The following is a 24,304-nucleotide window of genomic DNA, read 5'->3' on the forward strand; positions in this document are numbered from 1 at the left end:
GATTACTTTGGTAGCTGTGGAGCCATTGTAGATATCCTCTAGTATTCTTACGTAATGCTCGTTTACTCCCTGAATGCGCAATGCCTGATTCCGCGACACAGATACTTTCACCAATATACCTAACACCATTGTATGTTTCCCCACTCATTCAGTGGTATGTGCACGCATTTAAGTTCGCACATCTTCGTCACTTGCAAGGAAGCCTATCGGAAAAACCGATACTGCTAGTGTAAGACCAGTGCACTGGGCGGCACTAGCGACGCTCGTAGTGACGATGGGGACGCTGGAACTCACCACTAGCAGCGCTCGCAACTCTGTCAGTGGTGCTGGATGCACTGCGCGCACTGGTTCCTGTGCAGTCGGTATCACTCGCAACGCCGTCCAAAGGACTGGAGAGTACGCGGTTGTGGCAAAGCACATACTCGCGCAAAGCACACACTCGCGCACACACTCGCGCAAAGCCCGCACAGATATATGGGATCAGCTCATTCTACTCAACACTGCCGTCACTAATGTTTGTGGAATTTTAAATGCTCATGCACATCATTTTCAAAACAGAAGGGAACAGTTACTGCCAAAATGCTACTTTCCCATCACATCGGCCGGGTTAATGCGTCCTCAATGCCCCGATTGCGCGAACACAGCGGAACTGGAACAATTTGAGTAATTTTTATATTTGTATTGCACAGAAAGGTTCCTTTTTCCACTGAATGAGGCTTTGCGGCTGTTAATTGCACTTGGGGTATTTGGGAGCTGTCATCAAACCGCAAACACAAATAGCACTCTGCTCGCAGATGGTAAACGGGAAACGCGCATTAGAGAGAGAGAGAGAGAGAGAGAGAGAGAGAGAGAGAGAGAGAGAGAGAGAGAGATAGCAAAGTACATATGAAGAAATCGTGCATGGTGCAACTTTAATACGCGCGCACATGTGTTGCGGACGGCGCCGACCAGTCTGCCGACGGGTCGTCGCTGGTAATCGCGATCAGGTAGCGAAAACTGCCCCTATACCCTACAACATCCGTGCCGTAATGAATGCGGGTCTAGTTCGTTAGTTTCTAGAGCGTAATAAACTTAGCAGGATCCACGACGCCCAAACCACTCCACGTAAGCGCTAAATATGCAACATTTTGTCCGTGCTCCTCGGCGGCTGCGCTTCCCCGGAGCTGCAAGCCGCATATGCGTTAGCGACCGGCACGGCTGTAGAAAATATAAGTTCGGGTAAGTGCAGAAGAAGAAGTCTTTAACGTAAAGCGTAAAACAAAAGGGGGGAAGCATTATTGTTGCAGTACGGACTCAACCGGCAACATTTGCAATCGCTTTATCTGCCCGCGGTGCAGCGCTTAGCTGCTCAGGTATTGTGGGGGCTTCAAGGAACCTTACTGCGCCAGCGTTATTGAAGAAATGTTCAGTTTAACAGCCAGGAATCCCCCACAACAGATAATAATGCGACATAAAAACTACATATACACCTACAAGTTATTTGGCAGTATGTTTACTTTCCACCGTAGCTCGGTGATTTCGAGCGTCGCCTGCGCCAGCTGGACGTGGCGGGTTCAAAACTCGGCAGTTTTTTTTTTTTTTTGTGGAAGGTTTTAAAGTGGCATGGTTTGAGTAAACTATTCGCGAAATCACTTTTTACGTGCTGGTTAGCGGCAACAACCGTGTTTGAGAAAATGTCCTTCGAAACAGCGGGCCACGCAACCACAGCAGTGTTGTACCTTAAACTAGCTTACGCAGGAATACCCGGGAATTTGGCTTCACCTCTAAAGACAAATGCGTTGTTGGGAAAACATTTTTCCAAGCGGCCAGTTCAGCCGTCTTGCACCAAAATATGAAGGCCCTATAGGATTGTTTTTTTTTTAAAGCTTTTCGGTCGACCAACCAGTCAATGGGGAAATGAATTTTTTGACAGGACGCCTTCTCTCTCCCTAAGAAAGCTTTCGCTTTACAAATACACGTAGCGTGAAGCACTGCAAGTGTACGGTGACCTTTTTGCACTTGGAAATGGCGGCATACTTGATTTAGGTTTGCAACAAGTTACGTTAAATTTTACTTACTGTTAAAATGCCTACCTACACCACATAATTATTCATAATGAATTTTTCGAAATCTATGGAATCACACAAACTTGCAATGTGAAGGTCACTAATTATCTACCTTGAGATCATTAATTACATGTCAACGCATTCAAGATACGTTTGTACCAAGGTACCAAGCTTCGGATCCGTACTTGTTGCTTTTAATTTTTGCCTATAACACAGGTGTGTGAATGCAGTTCTGACCTACTTCTCTAATTGGTTCACACATATGCAGCCATGTCTCGCAACCACCCACCTTCTGCTCCATAGAAGGTGGGGAAAAGCTGTTTATGCACCTATGTTGTGGACGCCTACTATAGGAGAAGTTAACATAACCTTAATTGGAAACTTTTTCTAGATGCAGTACAGTACAAACGCTGATAATTTCTCCTTCAGTTTGTTGAAACAAAATACAAAATGTTTTTAGCTGGCTATTCTTTCACTGTATTGAAAGGCCAGATTCATTCAGTTAATTCGTACTTTTTATATTGTCCACACCACAAAATATTTACTGCTTCACCACCACCAGCTAAGAATTTGTGTCCATATGTTGCTATCAAAGTAAAAAAAATTCAATATAATGCCCTGAACCCCCCCCCCCCCTAAAAAAAAAAAGAAAAGAAAAAAAGAAGCCCCTGATTGCTTAGGCCACTGGCCACCCCTTTGCTCCGTAAAGATACATACATAAAGCACATCAAGGCTTAAAAAAGAACTTTGATAGTAAACGAATGTTCGAAATAAAAAAAGCAAAAGTTTACTCTAGAATAACTTTCTTAACTACATGGTATTCAGACTAGACCAAATTCAGAGTTTGGTCACTTTCAAAACTCCCATTTTTGCCGTGGCCTGATGATTTGACAATGACCACTCTTGTTATACGGGTTGTTTTCTATTTTTAAAGGTGCGGTTACCAGTGAATGGCTAATAAACTAGTTGAGGGCTTTTCATCTCTGCTCCCTGTTTGTTTCTTCTAGTTGAGGTAGAAAAACGCTAAAAATTTGATTCAGGTCCATGCTCAATCAAAATTTGCAGTGTTATCTTGTTCAGAGTCATATATTTGAGCACTTTTGATGATTTTAATAAACTCTAGAGGTCCCTACAAGTTTGACATCATGACAGTAGACTGCATGTGCAAAGCATACTCAACAAGTACATAACTATTTCTTCATGAACAAAAATTAAAGATACTGAGCAACCGCACTTGTTAATATTCAATGCTAGTCTTGCTGGCGATTCGCAACGAGGACATGGTTTTAAGTTGCAATGGGCAAGTTCCTTGCACCCTTTCCTTTGTTTTTTTGAAAAGTAGTTCTTGTGTACTTGTTGTTCTGTGGTGTTGGTGTACTTGTCTTGTTGGCAACTACGTACAATTTGCTTATAAATGGCTCTGTGTAAATCCACCCCCCCCCCCCCCAACTACCCCCTTTTTTTCCTCCTTTCACATCTCTTGAATGTGTTCCTTCGGTACGCCTTTTCTTGTGTTGCCCCTGTACTTGGCAGCTGCTCACGGATTTCTCGTAAATGGCACTGTGTAAGCACCCCCTACACACACACACACACACACACACACACACACACACACACACACACACACACACACACACACACACACACACACACACACACACACACGCGCGCGCGCGCGCACGCGTGCACACACGCACACACGCACGCACACACGCACGCACGCACACACGCACACACGCACACGCGCACGCGCACGCGCACGCGCACGCACGCACGCACGCACGCACGCACGTGCATCCGTTGCGTTCCTGTCGCATCTCTTGAAAATTTTCTGAAATGTGTTTTTAGTACACGCGTTCTTTTGCGAGTGTTGGTGTGCTTACTGCACGTATCGTGCAACTTCATTATAAATTTCAGTGTTTTAGACATCAGATTGTATTTTTTCAGTCATTACTGCGTGCGTGTTAGGTTGTAATTCATGTCCTCTTCCTCTAATTCTCTAATATGTTACCCCCTCTTTTCAGCCCCCCCCCCCCCCCCACACACACACACTGGCAAGTAGTCTGGTGTCTGCATTCTGGTGCCTGGTGTCCACGGCACGACAAATCACGCCTGCTTGAACTATTTGGTCAAATTTGGACAAGTCACACTTGAACTATCTGGTCGACCATTCGGCCAACCATTCAGGAACCGTAGCTTAGACTGGGAAATTTACACACATGGCACTTCCACCCAGTTGCAATGTGAACCGACAGCATAATATTAAGCCACATTTAAACACGACACATAGAAATACACTCCCTTCGCAGTGTATGAGAGGAGTTTGCCAAGAGGATTACGTTCCCTGCATGAGACCGGTCAGAGGTCAGTTTTTAAGGAGATTTCTCAGCACTTTTCCTTCGTCTTGAGTCGAATGAAAACAAGAAAAAAAGAAACTGGCAATTCCACCTCCACCGAGAGGGAAGCTGGCCTACCATTGTAAAAAGTGGCCACTGCAGATGGGGCCGCTGAGAAGGAGGCACCCATATTGATGCGGGGAAAGAAAGGAAGCTGGTGTTTACGGAGGTTAGGGTCAGAAACACACATCTGCTTCATCGATGATGGCTCATTTCTTTCGCATGGATGAAAAGCATCTGGTTGATATACATTTAGGCATGCGTGTGAGCTTTCCATGCTGTGGTGCGGAAATGAGAGGATTAGGGTGTCTGCTGAGCCGCTCTTGCTGGTGGCCTAGTCGTCTCGGTGTGGTTGTCCACATCTGTAAGTAATTACTTGAGAAAGGCGAACTGTCTTCATGAAAGTGAGTTGACGCAACAAAGCGGGGCGAACATGACAATTGTTGGTGTTAGGCTCGAGTGTGTTCCCTTTTAGGTTCCCTTCATTTAAAGTTTCACAGTGTGCAATTTTTACTACCCGCAAGTTTTTTTTACGTTCAAATTAAGTAAGCTCTATCATTTGGTTTTTGATCTATTACTTAGTTTTATACCGTAGCCAAAAAGCACCAGTATTACTTGTCACAGTAACTGCAACAAGTTACTTTTGGAAACTGCAACTGTTACTGTAACAGAGTTACTTTTTGTACGCAACTAAACGAAAGCCTTAAGGCTTTCGTTTGGTTGCGTACATTGTTTCACGGACCCAACAGTTTCGGCCAAGATAGGAGCGTCCGAGATAGCAGACCAAGCTTGTCTCTTAATTTTTTCCGTTCGGTCGCAAAATGAGTGCACTCAAGTAGGACATGACGCACGTCTTCGTTTTTGTGTCCACAAGCACAGAATGTGTCGTCAGCAAGTCGAATACGGTAAATGAATTTCTCGGTGTAGGCCACTTCAAGACGAAGGCGCTGTAATAACGTGTCAACCGAACGACCAAGATGAGACGCACAAGGGCATGCCCGGGGTGGGTCCAGTTGGCATAACAGCGATGAACGATATTTATCGGCCAACCTGGTTTCCAGACTAATTTGGGAAATATTTTTGCACATCACCTCTAGTAAACGGAATGGTGCTACACGTGGAATTTGAATGAGCAGTTGCTGCTAGTTGGTCAGCTTGTGAATTTCCACGTATTCCAATGTACCCGGGAATTCATTGAAATACTATTATTCTCTTAGTTCTTCCTATTTCAATTGCCATCACGCGTCTTGCCAAGATTTCAATTGCCAAGATGCGTCTTGCCAAGAGATTGTTGTGAGTGTAAAGTTGCGTTGAACTTGATTAGAAGTACAATGCGAGATTAACCTGCCGCCGATGTTCCGCGGCGTCGACATAGCGGACGTCAGGTTTGTAGCGCAATTGTCGATGTTCCCGTTCCTTTCGGAGTTGAAATTTTGGGTGCATGTCTCTCGGTATAGGCTTGATAAGTAGGTTGGCATGGCTTTTGTGACGTAGGGTGATTTTGTCATCTGGAGGGAGGAGGTCTGGAAGGGAGGTTCGTAGACTCTGAAGAATACGAGCTCCAGGGGTAGCTTTTGAGAGCCTCGTGGCTTGATTGGTGAGATGAGCTTCGATGAGTTCTTCATCGGTGTTATGCACACGGAGGGGTTCGAATTTGATAATGGAAGTGGTGAGGGGAAGCCGTGGCCCTGCTTTATAGGCTTTTCTGAGTTTAGGTTGACTCCGCTTACCTCTGTTTCGATGGACTTGGATACGGTGGAGAGTATGTCAGTTGGTTCAGGACGAAGGGTCCTTCAAGCCTTCGTCCTCAGCAGAATTCGAAAGCATGCCCTGCCGCAAAACACTAAAATACACTTCTGCGCAAAACCCGTAGCGGCGTTCATATGGATATAATTCGTATTCACAAGTCAAAGGAAGGGCTTGGGTGTTATCGCATTTTGTTAGAACACACGAGATACATAAGTGGTACTTCAACGGGGCGACGTAAAGCTCCTGCTTGGGCTTCATGTCAGGAAGCGCTGGAAGCAGTACCGTCGGAGGCACAGGGCGATGGTTTCTAAAATACCATGCGAAGGTTTAGCCCTTCAAATCTCCTACTTATCAGTCAACTGATATCCCCGCATTTTGTTGTTGCGAAAGTCCTTGATTATATCTCATGTCGTTTCCTTTTTATGTTGAAATTTGCTACGCGTTAAATCCAGCCAGTCGCCCACTTACCCACTTCAGGTTCTTACTCTTTCAATTTTTCTAAGTACTTTGCACTGCCGTCAAGTTCGCAGCTGTAAACCCCTATTGCAAGCTACCGTTACAAACGGCAAGGAGGTGTGAATTCCGTGGCGTAGCTGCCATGTTTGCGAAGTCTAAGTTTTAGGTTTTGAATTGCCGATGAGACCAGTCAACTCTCGCACTAAGTTTCAATAGTCGCTGAAGCAGCAACTGGAAGGAAGTGTTGGATGTCCCTTTGCGCTCGTCTACATAGAGAGGGCCTCCTTAAAATTTACTATTTCGACGCAATTTTAAGGCGAAGCTTTGAGCCTCCCCCTAATGCCAGTAGTCCACCCAAAACGCACTGCAAGAAAGCCAACTTCCTTTGACGATGATGATGGTCGGGGATGAGTTGAAGAAAAATTAAAACGCTTCCCGTGGTCGGAATTGAATCTGGGTCCCTCGCGTTATGAATCCGACGTCTAATCGCTTGCACCATTCCGACACTGCTTTTTTGTAGCAGTAGCGTTATTTACAAATGTGAATATAGAGCCACATGGAGTGACTGCAGGGTATTCAGAGAACAAAAAAAAAAAACTTAGTTTTACGCACGCAAAAAATGCACGCGTTCGGGAAATAGGTGATGCAAGCGTGAGAATGTTTTAAGACCATTTCAGGGGCAATACAATGCCGTGTTGCACTTCACAGAAACATACTCGGGCGTCTCCCACCTTCCACTCAGCAGACCTCTACTGGCAGGAAGAAAGCCCCCTCCTCCTGTCTTGGTAGGAAGAGTAGGGCTCTTAATAGGTAAAATCTTAGTAGGTTCTGATAGTGCCTTGGTAGAATACCTGTTTGCAAGTGGAAGAAAAAAATCTTTCCAACCTGTCGGAATGGAGACCTAGAGGTGGTGAGCGGTACATGGGGGGTGAAAGGGCCTGCTCTACCAAGTCCCCGTGCGGCTTCCTTGGTTTCGCTTCACACGGGTACTCCCAAGAGAAAAGCCCCTGTAAAAGGGCCACCCCCTCCTCCACTTCCCTCTAACGTCCGTTGCACTGCCGCTGTTGCAAGCCAAGGAACCTGGTGCAGGGCGCCTACATTTTGGACAGCCGCCTGGAGGAGACCGTCACGATGATCGCGAAAGAATATAAACGGCTTCTGCTTCGCTGTACGCTTGAGCTTCGCGTCAACAAGCCCGAGACCACCAGCTTCCGCTCTCCAGAAAATGTTGGCGGGGTACATGGATCGCCAGCGAAATGCCGTGAACGAACGTCCTGTGAAGCTTGGCAACTGAGCCTGCGCCAATGGTAGAGACTCCAAGCAATTCGCATCTGGAGAGGGACGCTTGGACGCGAAAATTTAGACTGAAAAATCATGCACACCTCTGTCTAAAGACGATTATGGCTCAGAGAGAGAAGACACTTTATTGAAAAGGCAGAGAGTTTTGCCGGCGTTTACAATCACCTACATGCTTCTCTGCTGAGCATTGGGGATGTAGGGAAAAAAGGCCTTAGAAAGAGGTGGGAAGGAAAAAAAAAAAACGAAACTAGCGTGGCTTGACGTGTTTCACGGACAATTTTTCAGATTGCGTCACCGAATTCACAATTTTTAAATGTGGCCAATGACCTCCAAGTAGGCAAACAAACTTCTGGCGCTGCTTTGAGGGGCACGTCCATGGTCCTAGACTTGCCTTCAGAGTTACCGGCTCTTGTTCTAGGCGTTTAATATCTAAAAAAAAAGGTGATATTGGTGCCAAGTAGGCCACACATTCTAATAAAATATGTTCAACTGTTTCTACTGAAGAACAGTTGTCGTAGTAGGAGACTCTTTACGGACTCCAAGGCACCTCTGCATGTTTTTTTGAGGCGGAGTAGGTCTTCCCCTTACAACATCGTAGCCTGCGATGCCTTCTTCCTTCACCACATCGCATTGACACAGTATAAAATGGCAATGGATACCCGGTTATAGCTGTAATTGGAAATCAAGGAGCCGATGAAGCGGTCCATAACGACAATGATTGAACGCTAGGGAAAGCCATGGAATGCCCGTATCAGCAAAGAACTAGGGATCCCAATCGCAGTGCAGTAAACCGTCGTCCTGATAAAAAACAGGTGTTCGCATAAAGAGTGCACACTCTTGACCAATAGGACCCACTCACTTCTGGGTTGGTTCGTTTGGTGTTGCACCTGATTTTGGAAAGCTTCGCGTTCCCCCATCTTTGTCGTTTCGACAGGTGGGTAGTTAATTTAATGTATCCCCCAAACGCTTCTCTCGCGAACTTTTAACGAGAAACGAAACAAATCCAAAACTTGCTTTCGCCAGCCAGCGGACCTGATAAGAGAAACAACTGTTTGAAAACTTAATGGTGGATCTCTAGAATACCTAGGCCCCTCGTCTCACTTCCTCACCAACTTGAGGCTCGTCCCGATTCCAATTCCTTGCTCCGGCTTCATAAGTCCCCAACGCGACGTTTCTCGCATGCCCCTTGTGCTGCCTGTCGCTCCTTTGTAGCCACCAGTATTGGCCTTCGGTAGCCGACATTCTCCTTCCTTCCTTCTTTGCGGCCCGCACTGATTCTACAACGCCTACAAGCGGTTGCGGCGGTCACGGGACCCGTCGAGACGGAGTCCGACTGAAGTAGTTCGTCGGCACAGGCAGCTGGCGTGCCGCGATTCGGCTTGTCGACTCCCTGGCAACGCCGCTAGCGCTGCGAAGGTAGCTGTCTCCACGCATTATGTCCACCCTCTTGTTGCGTACTCTTCTCTCGCTACCTATGTTGACGGGACGAAGCAGATAGGAGCGCAAACTTTGCCGAAATGCCCGATGTATTGCTTGTGCAATAATAAGAAGGAAGAAAACCGCCTGTAGCTGTTATGTCTCCAAGGCACCCTAAACATCGAGGTCTGCCGCGTACTGAAGTATTAAAAGTAGATGTAAGATCAGTTCTAGCCAAGCATTTAAAGTTATTGTAGGGTTGCGTGCCCACTGTTCTTAAACCCTACCGGTATACTATCTCGTTTCATTGTTGCCTTCATTGGGCGGTGGTTTCACTTTGCTGGCTCTGGTACACCGACAAGCATTTTCTCGGCAGCATGTCAACCTGTCTCGGGTTTCGGCTGTTTCGCCTACGCGCTCATGTGTTCTGTCAAACCTCTAAGCTCACTTCTCCTTTTGTCAAAAATTTCTCAACTTGCCGCTATTGCTTTATTTGTTGGCCTCAGGAAAAAAATAAAAACGAGAAAGCTTGGTTCAATTAAAGCCGGGTATCCCATTTAAAGCGGCCACCAAACAGAACTCGAAAGCAACTAATACACCTTGATTCGCGGGAGAATATCAAGCGGTCGGAATGTTGACACACCGTTCACAAAAACACCATCTCGTAAACAAGCTCTGAACGCAACGCTTACACGCTGTCGAAAAGCAGCTATGCTCATCGACGATCCAAGCAGGCAACCGAACAGGTTATACTAACCACTCGCTGCGCCGCTGTCGGCTGTTCTCTGACAGCAGCCGAGCGATGGAGATAATACGCACTCGGAGATCGCGTTACCTTCGTTGCCCGGCCGGCCGGACGCGGGGGAGTCCGAGCAACAGGCAGCCTATTTTTCTCATTGGCATCGACGGAGGTGCTCGCGGGGAATGCGCGCCGATTGGGATCTCGCACCTACGGCCTGACGGCCGCCAATAAAGCGACGGGGGCAATAGAGCAATAGCGGGGCCCGACCGCGAGCACCCGGAAGTTTGTCCAGCGGTGAGCCATTATCATCAGTCATCGAACCTGTCGCTTGTCAGGGCTGGCTAGCCGATAAACACGGTCGGCAACGACGGCCTTTCGTTTCTCCTTCCGTATACAGCGGCGGTGCTCGTCTCCTCTTCTGCGCAGCTTCGCTTCTTGAGCTCCTCCGGGAGAAAGCGCCTCAGAAAGGGACCTGCCGGACGCGCTGAGAACGCAAGCAGAAAGGGAAGAGGTGCTTCGTCGTGAATGGTTTCCGCTTGTTCTCTTGAAGTTGTGCCGCTACGCAGGGTTGAGTTGGATAAGTATTACTATTATCGTGAAGTAGGCTAATAACGCCCTTGAGCTGAGCTTTATCCAGTCACCCCGCGATGTTCGTATTAATTCGGCCTCCCTGTGCTTTAACTGTTGGCCGCGTCTGATATCTCCCGCGTCCCATTTTTCTACACTATATAGCCGCAATTTTTCTACATACGGCAAGACGTCAAAAAATTTAAAGTACAGACGAATCAATAGTTCACATGCCTTCACTCATCCGGTAATTAAATCTGAAACACCCATATTTAGTTATCTATCGGCATTTTCCATGCGTACGTTTGTGTTATAGTCGTCAAGTGCTTCACAGCACCATGTACAGCCACGAGCAAAAGTTTGCGGACCAGTGAAATGGCAATTTTAGGTTATTTCTCTTCCGGTAGCAGCCCGAAAAACTGCCGTGTACATGCGACATGTCGTATAGTTAGTGAACGAATGAAAAATACCGCACATTGTACCCCGGGCTGGCATGCGGCAGAAAAATAACCGAAAATTGTTGCTTGCGTGGTCCGTAAACTTTTGCTCTTGGGTGTACATACATGTCGCCTAATATATGGGCTTTCTCAGATTAAATATCTGTTACTGGTCGGTGAAAACCTTTAAAAAAGAATAGAGTGACTTTAAGAAACTGACTTCATTCCAACAATAAAAATAATTAACCAGTCAAAAGTAAACACACAAACGCGCACACGCGCACACTCGCGCGCGCACACCCGCGCACGCACTCATGACAAAAGCTACACTGACAACACACGCACAAATAACAAAAAATAGAAGGGTAAAGAAACTATTAAATACAGAGAGTCGGACGCTTGACCGTTACTTTAACGCTACGGAGCCCGAAATGCATAACGCTAAACGCCCACCCGGCAAAAAACAAAGTACCGGACGTTCCCGCCGCGTTTCCTGTCGTCCTTGTCACCACGGTAGCGGAAGCAACGCGAAGCACGTGCCCCTCGACTCGCCGCCCACGAGCGGCGCCCGGCGTCCGTTGCTACGGCGACAGCTTTCCCGGGGTTCCAAAACACACACACGCACGCACGGGGAGTCACAGCGCCGAATGCGCATTCCTGAGACACGAATTCTCGCGCGGACGGCAGACAGAAGGCGAACGCCAGGAATGTGAACAACTGATAGGAAGTGTTCGCTGTACCATGTGCACGCGTCGTCTTCTTTCGCCAGCTCGCACAACGACGGACAACCGCAAGATCCAGGATCGATTTACCGAACTCTCTTCGCGTGGACACGCTTAAACGAGTGGGCAGGGTATGATACCGCTCAGGTTAGTACTTTGCATTCTGAAATTCAAGCAGCCTCACAACGAACTTTGCCGTCACTTTCTAACAAAAAGAAAGAGTTTAACAAAATTTTCTTGGCTTAGTTCTTGCGCATGGTGTACGTCAATGTAGCGGATGTGGGCTCATGGTAAGGTTACCTACCAGGTACTGAGGTCACGCTGTAAGCCCGCGTATTCAGTACAGAGTAGCAAATAGTTTTTTTTTTTACAACCAAGTGTACATACTCCCAGTTTTTTAAAAAGTTAAAATTTGGGTTTCACGTTCCGAAGTTACCTTCGCCAGGACTGAGAGGCGTGCTTCAACCCGTGCACCTCGCACCCCAGGTGTAGCTCACCGACATCTCCAACGTCTGTGGCATAGCCAGAAATATTTTGGGGGGGTTTTATACACCACCGGTAAAAACACAGAAAGAAGGAGAGCCTGCATCCGAACAATATCGTAGCCATTTTTCTGCTTTAATAAAGCCAGAGGGCTAGTTTTGTTCACTGCAATGTATACTAAAAATAGGGGGGCACACAGGGCGCTGAGGAACCATTTTTTGTCAAGAAACCAATGCTCTTCTTATTTTTCTTTTTTCATTTTAATTTACCGATGCTATGTGTAAATAGCGTGGGTAGCAGTGGTGAAACATTTATTTGGGGAAGGGAGGGCTAAAGCCAGCCACTTGTTGCGGAAAATGGGTTATGAAGGAGGAGATTACACGGGTTGCTTTAACTCCAAGCACTTCTTTTATTCACCGACAATTCAGAGTCTTCGGCGGGGCTGTCTTTCGTCACACTACTCGCGACAGACCACGTCTGGCTGCAAATTGGCCTATTTTGTGTAATAAATACTTGTGTATTGCACAGTGTGGCCTTCCACAATATTTTGTGTAATAAATAATTGAAATGAGAGAGAGAGAACACAGCGGTTCGAAAATTCCTGGGGGTGTTCTGACATCAAAACACCTTCCCTCGCTACGCCCCTGCCCTACACACTATGTGGTGGTCGCTTTTACCAGAAAAAGAAAAAAACAGCCGTCGCGAATGGGAGTCAAATTTTCGCCGTCGCGTTGAGGTATGCAGAGCGCTTTTTCAGTGAGCCGCAGGAGGCGGGTAAATTAAAACATCCGTTTGGCGTGCCAGCTGACAGTCACTACGTGCCAAGGTGTTACTGTTATAAGAAATGCGCCGAGACCTGTCTCTCCGAAGTGGCCTAATGTGCCGCCCGAACACAGCGCAGCAGCGGGCGACGACACCTCGACTCCGGAGCCGGTGGGAGGAGGCGTGGGTGCCCAGGAACGTCGGACCAGCGGCGGTAACAGCGGAGTGACCGCTGGACGCCAGCGTGCCTTTGACAGCGCGGGCTTTGCGGTTTTTTCCCGGGAAGCGCATTCACAAGCGCAATGAACGTCCGGGTGCGGCGAGCGGACAATTGGGGCCCACCGGCGAACACGGCTCCAGCTTCGCCGCCGTTGCTGTTACGCCGACCCGAGAGAGCCGCGCTGTTCTCCATCTACCGCTGTGTGCTGCTGCCGTTGCTGCTACCGCCGCGTCCGCCATGGGCGTCATCCAACGCCTGACGCTTCGCAGCGCATCTACTCAAAGTGTCTCGGCCAAAGTCTTGGTCCTCTTGTTTCTTCTTGGAACATCCTTTGTAACAGGTACGTGCGGAGGTCAACAGCAATGCATGCGATCTCCAAACAGCCTTGCACAGCTGAGAGACTAATCAGGGGCTAGAAATATGGTTGGAGATAATTTAAGGTGTTGATAAGTCATCTACCTTGCTTGCTCATACTGTGTTTCGAGGAGCAATCAAACTTCCTCCTTCACTCGGGCCCTTGATACCCTGATCTGGAAGGCGCTGATTGGACGCTGATTCACCTCCACCGACTGGAGAAGCCATATGCCCGCGTAAGCATGCACAGGGGCCGAATCGCATTTTTGGGCGTCAAAATGACGACAAGCGCCCATCCGGGTATCTGCACGAAGGCTCATCACTGCAGAAGTGTATCCTGCTGGGCCAGTTGGTGCATTCTGACGTTTCGTGCTTTTGTGCTAAAGGCTTTGCGCGTGCGTAGTGTTCTGTTGACCGTAGGATGTATCATTCTTCCGATATACGCTTCGTTGCTAGTCCAGCAAGCGTGTTGTCCTTTGTTTGACTCGCGTCCTCATGTTTTTTTTTTTCGCTTGTTTTACGAAACGTCAGGCTCGTCACTCCCTAGAGAGAGACACACTTTATGCGTTTGATCTTGCGTGTGAGCAGAAGACACCATTCTCTCGCCTTTCCATACTTTAGATTTATTAGGGCCCATTATTTTTTATCTTCCCCAGAATGCAGTGCAGTGAGACAACTGCAGGCACTCACTTGAGACTGCTGGGGCTAATTCATTGTTACGCCAAATCAGGGAAGTGGCCTTATCCCATTTTATTTGTTTTCTATTTTTTAATCGTTGCCCATCTCACTCCCCTCCGGCCCTTGAAATTCCGGTTCTGAATTTGCCTGTAAAAAACTATAGCTGGTATTGATTTACCCTATCTCAATTGTCCTGAAAGTTTGCAGACAGCGGATTCTTCCCCTTTCCTTTTTTCCCTACGTAAATAAAATTTTCGGTGATAGCGGCCCAAAGTTTAACCAGCAGCAAAGTCGGCCGCGATCCGGAATTGTGCGCACATGGTTTGGTGTATGTGCATGTATTCTACTTTAACCTGCCCAGACGAAAGTATTGTGGCCGTATCCCCTGTAACTCTCGCAGCTGGGAGATTGTGGAAGAGCATGACTAGATGAATAATGTTTGCGAAGGGTTGTGTGAAGCTCCAGTAAAGCCCTGCAGGGGCAAGGCTCATTCCGTATCGGGAGGTGAGGAGCCAGAGCAACCAAAATGAGAGAGATAAAGAGGGAGCGAAAGAGAATCTGCTCGCATACACATAACGATAACGGTGAAACGGGGTTTGGTGTAAGGAGCGGTGCTAGACGTACAGTACTTGTAAAGATTTTCTATGGCAACCCAAAAGGTTCTAGTGCACAAAGACCTCAAAGCAAAAGCTTAACGTTGAAGTGTGGCCGAGTTATTTTATGTCAGTAAGGAAGACGATTTCACCGAGCTTCGGGGCATAGAACATTTAGGCCTCATTCGAAAGCTAAGCTCGTATTTTGATATTTTTATAGCTTATTAACCTTTTGGAATGGCCTAGACACTTTTGACAAAGGCTGTAAATTCTTACGGTACGAACGGTCCGGGGCCTGAATCTCAAGCCGCCAGGTGTTCTCTAATCAAAGCTTACAGCCAGCGCAAGGCCCAGGGTGAACATTTTTTAAAAATTTGACAGGTTGACTGTTGCATAATAGATGAACGTGTTCATAGGTGCACGAACATATTGGCACCGTGTATGAAGTTGAGGAGTTCATGGTGAAATGGTCCATGCCCTTAGCAGTGAAGGTCAGGAGGGAGGCCAGGGGGGAGACCGGTTGCACAAAGGGGCCGTAGGTGGACTCGATGCAGTCCCGGACAGTTCTAAATAGGATGTTTTTGATTCACGTCTTGTATGACGAAGTCGCAGACTGGGCAGGCGAAGGCGTGTGGGCCGTAGTACTGCGATGGGCAGGATACACAAAACTGCGGCTACAACAGTGAAAATTATCGACTGCATGCTAACACAACCTCTCCGGTGTTTTTTGGCTGCCATGAAAGTACCAAATGTCACGTATCTATTTTATTATTTTATTATTTATTTATTACACACTACCAGCTACCTGTTGGCAGCTAAGGCAGGAGGGGTTATATATTTATGCCTTCAGCACTGTGGTACAGCGGACAAATTGCATGTTACAGCGAAAATTGTAGGTATAAAATCGGGGTACCAAAAAATGTACGTACAAAACAGAAAAAAAAATAGCGCGTAACACCACAGCCAATACTCTTGGGCAGGCACATTTCGGCTTCCAAGATAGCATGCACAAGTTATTACAAAATGTTTACCCAGCGGAATGCGATAACTTTGGTTGCCGTCTTGCGGAAAGAACTTAGCTCTGTTTGTTACAAGTACGAGTTGATAGCCGACAAGAATGATTCCTGGGTTAAAATTTCAGTGGCAGTTTGTGGCACTGCGTTCCAATCGGATATAGCACGTAAAAAAAAAGAAAACCAGTGAGCATTTGTTTTTGTACGGGGCATTTCAATTTTCTAAGCATGTTTTTGACGAGTTTGACGTGATGTGTTAAGCTGCATATACCTGCGAAAGTCTATTTCTAAGTTATTGTTGACAATGTTGAACAAAAGTGTTATGCGGCGTAGTTTCCGACATGCCTCTGGGGTTGGAAGTCCTGATCGGTTGAGGAGTTCAGTAATGGAAACATGCCTGCCATATGCATTGTAAATAAACCGGAGGGATTTGCTTTGGATACGTTCAAGGCAGTGTATATTTGGTTTCGTATCGGGATCCCACACAACATCTAAATATTCCAATAATGGCCGTACTAAAGACGTGTATGCCCATTGTTTTGTTTTACTTCTGCAGTGTTTTAATCGGTGCCTTAGCAACCATAGTCGTCTAATCACCACTGATGATATATACTTCAAATATGTATGTTCTAGATTAAACCTGAATTTATTGTTACGCCGAGATGTTTAGATTGGTTTACAGTTTGCAATGCAGTATTTTCGTGTTTGTGCGTAAAATCAAGAGTGCCTTATTTACGTGCTCTGGTCATTTGGGTACACTTTTTAACAGCGTAACTGTTGTTACAATTCCCGTGTTGCAAACCATTCCCCGAGGGCATACCCATTTAGAAAAATTGGCCAAGATTGCCCCCCTCCCCTCCTCCCCTCCCCCCCTCAAAAAAAAAACAAACAAACAAAAAAAAAACCGTCCAGCGTTCGCCGCAATCGCGGCAACACTTGCTCGGAACGAGAAAAACACGTCATAGCGTATTCCCCTCGTTCGTTCGTGTTCGTGTCGCCACACATATGCGCTCGGTACCGTATAAGAGCCCTCGCACGGCAGCGTCTAAAAGACCCTACTTGGGAGATGTCACCGCGTCCGCCGCATCCTCTAGAAGCTATTATGGATAATTGTGGACATGGCTTCGAGTGCGCCACTCCTTCCCTAGACGACTTGCAGATCCCGCCACCGCTGCCTCGAGTCGATGACGAAGAGCCGATGGAAGTCTACAATGCATGCTGAGGATGACTTTGCATCCGCCACTCGCCGCGAAGAAGACGACGACATCTTCGATGCACATGACGACGATTACTAGCCCCGCAACTATGCAAATAAACAATGATACTGAAGCTTAACTATGTGTCCGGCAGTGGTCACCTACAACAGCTCCGCCATTCTAGTCTTTCGCTGGAGTGCAAGCTTCCCTGATTTTTTTACATTAAGGCTCATTTTCAACGAATTGCACCAGTCCGTAACTGTTCATAGATACCGCTGCCATACAAAAAACAAAATCCGTAACCGCTAAAATAAAAAAAAAATGAAGCTTGAATAAGAGTTTTTACGCTTGTGATTTTACTAGAAGAGCGTAAACGTAAAAGATATATTGGTCTTCCAGCAGTCCATTTCTTTGAAGTACTGGTATAGCCTATCCGCGAGCATTGATGTAGTCTGTTAAACAAACGTGTTCCATCATTAGATCGCGCCCGGCGCCTTTGATTGCATTACGACAGGGAGGAAGTCCGAAAAGATAACACGGAGGAGGAAGGGAACGCGATACCCAATCGGTGGGCGGCAGGTGAGCGCACTCGGAGGCTCCGTGGCGGGCAGCGGGACATGTCCGGTTGGTCCCCGCGTGAATGACCCCAGGACACGCAATCATTTCGTCGCACTCACTTCCGCTTTCGCTCCCTTTCGATGACCACGCACCCGGCCGGGCAGTGACGTGCGCGCTCTTGCGTGTTGCCTCATTGAGATCAAAACCCTCTCGTTGGAGACGGATGAGAAGAAGCGACTAGAAGCACGCATGGCTCGCTTTGATATCGAAATAAATCGGTATATGCAGCAGGCACTTTACTTTTGTTTGTTGAGGCATAGACCACAACATCCAGCATTATTTGTGCTGAATAATGCTGTTCGGGCGCCGTCTTCAAGAGTGCTTGCTACCTGTTATGGAGGCGGGTGGAAGACAAGACAAGTAAGATCGCGAACCTTTTTTGGCCACTGCTTGGTTTTGTGTAAAAAACCAGATAGTGTCAACGGAGTTGGCCAATGTATTCTCCATGTGGTAAACCACCGCTAAATAAAATACTGTAACAACAAAATAATTATCATCGTTAACGCCACAAAGGCTACTGCCACAAAGCGTATGTAGTATGTGCGTACTGCAGCATTATGTACTGTAGTAAATACTTTATAAATTATGTATTATTATTGAATGAGCTATAGATGGGGCATGTCGAGAGAAGAGAGAACGACAGGGCAGGGCAGGGTTGCCGGCAGGCCCGAGCCGGCAGAGGAATTGGCTGCGGTAGCGATGCGTTCGCGCCACAGCCCCTGCCTAACACGTCCCTTGCCCGGCTTTGTCGACACTTTGTGGTGCATCTCCAAGATGCTCAAGCATTCTTGGAGACGCACCAATAAATCTTCCCGAACTTTTTTGTGCATCAGAATGTACGCATACAGTCGCCTCTTCAGGCAAATACTTGCGGGGGAAATCCAAAGTACAAAAATAGAAAAAAAATACGTGTTTTGTTTAATAAGTTCTTAAAACATACAAATGAAACCTTTCCCTTCTAAAAAGGTTTTATTGTTATTTCTCTACAAAGTCTTCGTTGAGGGCTACACACTAAGTCAACCGACCTTCCAGTTTTTTTAGTCCCTTCACAAGTTAGGGGCATTTACTACGCGTTGGCACAGCGAATAGAGCGTGCCCTTGCTGGAGCAAGGAACATGTTCTGAGGCTACTCGAACTGTTAGCGCCTAGCCATTGCCGTTTTCACCGCTCATTATAACCGTCTTCACGTTTAAAAGTGAGGGCCCTGCACACCGTATCGCATTCATGGCAGCCATATTATAGCCGTTAACACAACATGGAATGACTGCACACATTTTCTGGTGCTCTTAGGCCCTGGATGCCCTTGCGGTAATTAAACACTCACACGACAAAATTATCTTGGTTTTGTTTGGAAAGCTTTTAGCTACCCTGCCCATTGCTTTGACTGCAGCTTCTTTTTAGGTGTGCAGAGGAGAATCCATGTTACGACCGCAGTCACAAATCGACCCAAAGAGTCGTTCGTATAGCGATTAAGCATCGCCACGCATGACAGGAAAATGTCCTTTCGCGTGCACTTTCGCACCAGAAGCAACAGCACCTGCCCCTGTCCCGCCCAAACATTTTTACAGCGGAGCAGGTATAAGCTAACTCCCCATTTTTTGCATCCGTAGGACGAGAAAAGCCGCTCCCTCCTGACATCGGTACACCCTCTCCCTTCGGCCATCTGTTCTCCTCCGGCGCTCCATATCCTAATGTTATGGCGCATATATCCCACGAAAAATTGTCTTTCCGGCAATGATTTTAGGTCTAGAAATGAAGCCGACTTTAAAATCGGTGTACGCTTGACCTCTCGAAGCTGGATTTTCCACATTGTGTATTGCACAGTGAAGCCTACTCACTCCTTTACACTTCGGCCCACCCTCTCCCTTCCGCCGCCTGTTTGCCCCCGGCGTTTCATATTTACATATAAGCTTGCGTATATTGCACCTAAAGAATGTATTCCCGGCAATGCGTTCGTGTTTAGAAGCGAAGCGGACTTTAAGAAGATTGATGCAGGCTTTAACTTTGAAAGCTGGCTTTCCCACATTGTGTGCTGCACAGTGAAGTCTACTAACAGTTTCATTACCCTCTTTCCCAGCGTGCATGGGTGTCCGGAAGGGGGGCAAGGGGGGGCAACTGCCCCCCCCCCCCCCCTTGGAAATTCGGATATTTTTATGATCTACAAAAAAGCTGCACAGCTTGGTTGGCCCATAAGTAAAATAACTACCCTGAAGGACGGAAGAGAGGAGAGCACGACACCGACGTTCTCTCTTTTGTCCCGTGCTTTAGCGCAAAGTTTTTTTTAATTATGCATGTGAACCAACTAGCGCAACAATACACGCTACTCAAATGATTAGCACACTCAGGTCCTGCGTATCCGTACGGAACGCCTATCAGGACTGCGGTCAACATTGCACTTTAGACACTGACTAACATTGCCGATCATGTGACGGCAGTGAAACAGACTGCCTGTGCTGGCTATTGAAGATAGCGAACAATGCTGAAAGGTTTGACGTTTTTTTTGTTTTTTTTTCTTCTAAATTCTAGATTTATGCAGTCTTACCGCAAGAACTTCAGTTTTCGGACAAAGTTGCAGCTATGTCTAGCAAAAAATCTTCACCGCTACACCTGGCAGGGAGAGTGTAACATCCTCCCGTGCCATCCCATCACATTGTACACCCTTTCCTTCGAAATTGCGAAATGTCGGCACCACCCAAGCCCCGAAACAAAACCTATAAATAAGCCCCTCAAAACGCTTGTACGCCTGTAGTGCATTGGAAAATCAGGGAGGCGAGAAGTATCTTTATTCCGTGAGCCATTTCAACAGACTTCACACATGTCATCTCGCAATTTGCCCAAAAAAACCCGAGGCGACTACAGCTGCTATTCAAGGAAGATTGACGGAGTGCAGTTCTATGTATGTGAAAGTATTGTACTGTGTGCTGGTGATCAGTTGGCGTGAGTCGAGAACCCTCACGCAGCGAGACTGGCCACTCTTTACAAAGAGACAGTAACTTTTCGCATTTCCTTTATTAACTTTATTTCTTTGTTCGGCAATAAAATCCAATGTATATCCCCCAAGTGTGGTTCTAATTCGCTGTTTGTACTTGTTGTAACCACCAATAGCTCCTTTTTGGTGCTATCCAACAGTACCCCCCCCCCCCCCTGCTATGGATGCCCCCCCTTGCAAAAAGTTCTGCGGACGCCCTTGCCAGCGTGATGGTGCGGTTTGAGCGAAAGGATATGACAAAATAATAACCCACAGCCAGCCTCACTGGTCATCCACCTTCACGGAGTGGAATGACACTAAAATTTTTATGCGCAATTCTTCTTGCACTATTTTGTGCACTGTTTCATTTAAGATTCTCACACTATAATTTGGTGCAGGAAAATGCTGTTCATTTTTTACTCGCTGTATGGACTAGTGACCTCAACTGGGGGTGTCAGACCATGCTTTATGCGTGGAAATTAGTTCATTAAAAAATTACTCGTGTTCCGCAATGTTGCACTGCCCACACGAACTTCACCGAAACCGGCTTTGAACGGGGCAGCCACCTAGCATTATAAAATGTTTTATTATCACAAACTTGTTTGATACCATTATTAGGAGGAGTGTTGACATGATCGCTCCAAACGTATAGCCCAGATATGAACCCCACCGTACTTCTTCGTGATATGCTTGGTGATAATTTTCAGCTAACACATCACCACACCAGCCACGGGCGATAAAAAAGTTTACCAAACGTCACAAACGACCCTCATGTAAAGGGAAGTCGAGCTTTATGGGAGATGTTTATTGCAGTCGCATGCTTTGAATTCGGCTCACTATGTAATTTTGTTGGCCCACAGATTAAGCGTTTCAGAATACTGAACGGACATCCAAGTGGTTTTCTTTAAGCAATGATAAACCAAGCTCATTACTTAAATATTTCCAAATCTATGTACCATCGAGGTCATTCTTGTTTCTATTCCGAAAGAAGTACTGAACTACATAATCATTAAAGATATTTTTAATATTGTGTGAGACTCATCTCTGTTTTGGAAGATCTGATGTATCTATGCATGTATTAATGTGATTGCACAGAGAAACAAGTACGCGTACGCTAAGAGTGGCTTTCTTGCAAAGACTCTTGATATTGCTTGCATCAGTGTAGCCCTATAATTCTCAAAACTTTGCAAATGTCTAATTTTTTTTCGTCCCTATATACAGATGCACTAGGCGGAGAAGAAAACAACGGCGATGGATCATGGTTCCGAAAGGGTCACATCCATTCAAGTTTCGCACTGGAAGATACATTTCGAAAGTGGACCATCGATAGAGAGCGTCAGCCCCAGGCTTTCATCGAAGGCTCGGGAGATGGAGAAACTAGCCTCAACGCCGACGACGCCATTGCCTCGTCTACAGTCGTCCTCGGCAGGCCCGCTCAGCCGCCAACGTCTACGACGCCTATGGACTACGATGACTTCAGCGACGGCACAGAACCATCGGTGGCTTCCTCCGAGTTGGAGTTTATCAACACTTGGGGTTTGTCCCGATCCTCTTTGCCTTACCTGGGGCCGTCTGCCACTTCACCGGAGACAACGGCAACTCCAGTAACTCCTGAGCCCGATTATCAAACGACTTCATTTACCAATGTCGTGAGGAGCAAATTTACCCCTGTTCTGGAAATGGTGACGCTTTCAGCAACGACTACTTCAGGGAGCATTTCGTCATTGGTGCCGGAGTCAATATTCCCGTCATTCTCGATCTATGAGGACAGTGGTGTGCTACCCGTCTCCCAGCCAGCGACGTCTCCGTTCCCGGCTGATTTGACACCTTCACTTTCCTATGACTCAGCAGGCCAAATAAGTAATTCAGCGGCAGAGTCGAACCATGCGACTCTTCTAGACTTGGAAGGGGAAAACACCTCGCCCACAGGTAATCCGGAGCGTGTAAACAGCACTGTATCGTCTCTTCAGCCCGTCTCGATTGCCTTGCAAAGTGATTCTTCTACCCCAACAATGGAGCTGGCCAACACTTCAACACCTCTGAACTACCTACAGCGCACGCCAATTGAGCCTTTCAATGGAACTGCAATTACGACAAGGCAGCTAGAAAACACTTCGGCTGCCTTACGCTCACGAAACAGTACGCCGATTCCGTCACCAAGTGGTTCTGTTACGGCTACAAGACAGCCGCATAGCATTGCGACTCCCTGGAGCCCGCTCCAGCCCACGTCCTTTCCTCTCATAGAAGATATTGTTACAACAAAACGACCGACTAATACGTCAAAGCCTTCAAAGTTACTCCAACAGACGTCGTTTACGTTGCCCAGCGACCCTGTAGGAACCATAAGCAAACAGACCAGCGCTTTGAATCCTTCGAATTCCACGTTTGGCTTGCCTTCCAGCTACAAGTCCGACCTGACGTCTAATCAGTACAACCAAAAAACCTCTTTCAAGGCCGCGCAGTCTTCCATTCATCCCCCAGTCTTAACCATAGTGCCAACAGCAACTAGCCCACCAAACCTCGCGAGCACGGTGACGCCCTATTTAGGACGCGAGGCATCGCCTTATTTCAGCACAGAGTTACTGCCTACGAGAATGACAGATGACGACGCCTACACGTCCGGCCCTTCTGACGTTTGGACCCTCGAGAAAAGTCGCCAGGAGTCATCCGAGGCGCACTGGCATAGCAGCGTGGAGTCAAACCGGCCAAGGCTGTTGTGGTTCACCACTAGTCCTCCGGCAACGAGAAAGACAGACTGGTTCCTGTCAACGATGTCCAAATGGTTTGTGCAGCAGACGGAGACTCCCCCGCAATGGGACCGAAGTTCTCCTCCGTCCAGTGTCCGGCCGACCGCTGTCTTCAACTCTTTCGGACACCTGGACAACGGGGAAGAGCAGTCGCCCGAAGCCCTGAACGATCAGATGAAGTATTGGATAAGGACAGGTACGTTGAAATGCGCTGAAACTCTTACTGAAATACGGTTTGGCTTAAGTGGTTCTACCATAGCTGAACCCACACGAAGGAATGTTCGAGTATTGCGTAAGCGTTTTTACTTAGTATACACCATTGTTTAACCACTTCTGCTTGTAAGCATAATCGTGAACATGTTATTAGGATACGTAATGACGTAGCGATCACCGGAGTCCCATACGGGCACATAAAGCTGAAAACCAGGGGTTTAATTCTAGTACAAATCGATCAACAGATTAACCGAGCCATAGCATTCAGGAAAACTTTGCTCGAGATATTAATTCGGCCGGTCGTCAGGGAATATTGTGTGTTTCCCAATATGCCGTGATAATTTCTAAAGTTCGCCTTCTACGACATGCGTGGTGCCATTATATGTGCGTGCGCTTTCCGAAATCACATCCTTTTGTCCATAAGCTGCCCCAAGCTGACCTTTCCTGCAGGTGTAATTTATACTTTCATTGCTTAATTACGCAATACATTTTATATCGCGCACTTCCCGCACATAATATGACGCATCGCTGCAAATTCATTCTTTTTCATGCTTACGTTTAACGAGCACACTGAGGGGCGATATTGAAACGGACACAACTCTTCAAGTGGAAGGCGCAAATCAATAAGCA

At 47.0% G+C, this 24,304-nt stretch overlaps 1 protein-coding gene across 2 annotated transcripts in view; it reads left to right on the top strand.

Moving 5' to 3' along the window:
- The first annotated feature begins 11,741 nt into the window (after positions 1-11,741).
- LOC144174826 (uncharacterized) overlaps positions 11,742-24,304 on the top strand; it is a 40,185-nt gene continuing 27,622 nt past the window's right edge. For both annotated transcript variants that reach the window (XM_077703733.1, XM_077703734.1), the window contains exons 1-3: positions 11,742-11,976; positions 13,209-13,634; positions 21,936-23,657. In XM_077703733.1, coding sequence (XP_077559859.1) covers positions 13,532-13,634; positions 21,936-23,657 — 1,825 coding nt within the window. In that variant the 5' untranslated portion in view covers positions 11,742-11,976; positions 13,209-13,531. The remainder of the gene's footprint in view (positions 11,977-13,208; positions 13,635-21,935; positions 23,658-24,304) is intronic.

The sequence above is a fragment of the Haemaphysalis longicornis genome, unplaced genomic scaffold, assembly GCF_048455015.1.
Source record: "Haemaphysalis longicornis isolate Haplotype H1 unplaced genomic scaffold, Haemaphysalis longicornis Haplotype H1 scaffold_3, whole genome shotgun sequence".
NCBI lineage: Eukaryota > Metazoa > Arthropoda > Arachnida > Ixodida > Ixodidae > Haemaphysalis > Haemaphysalis longicornis.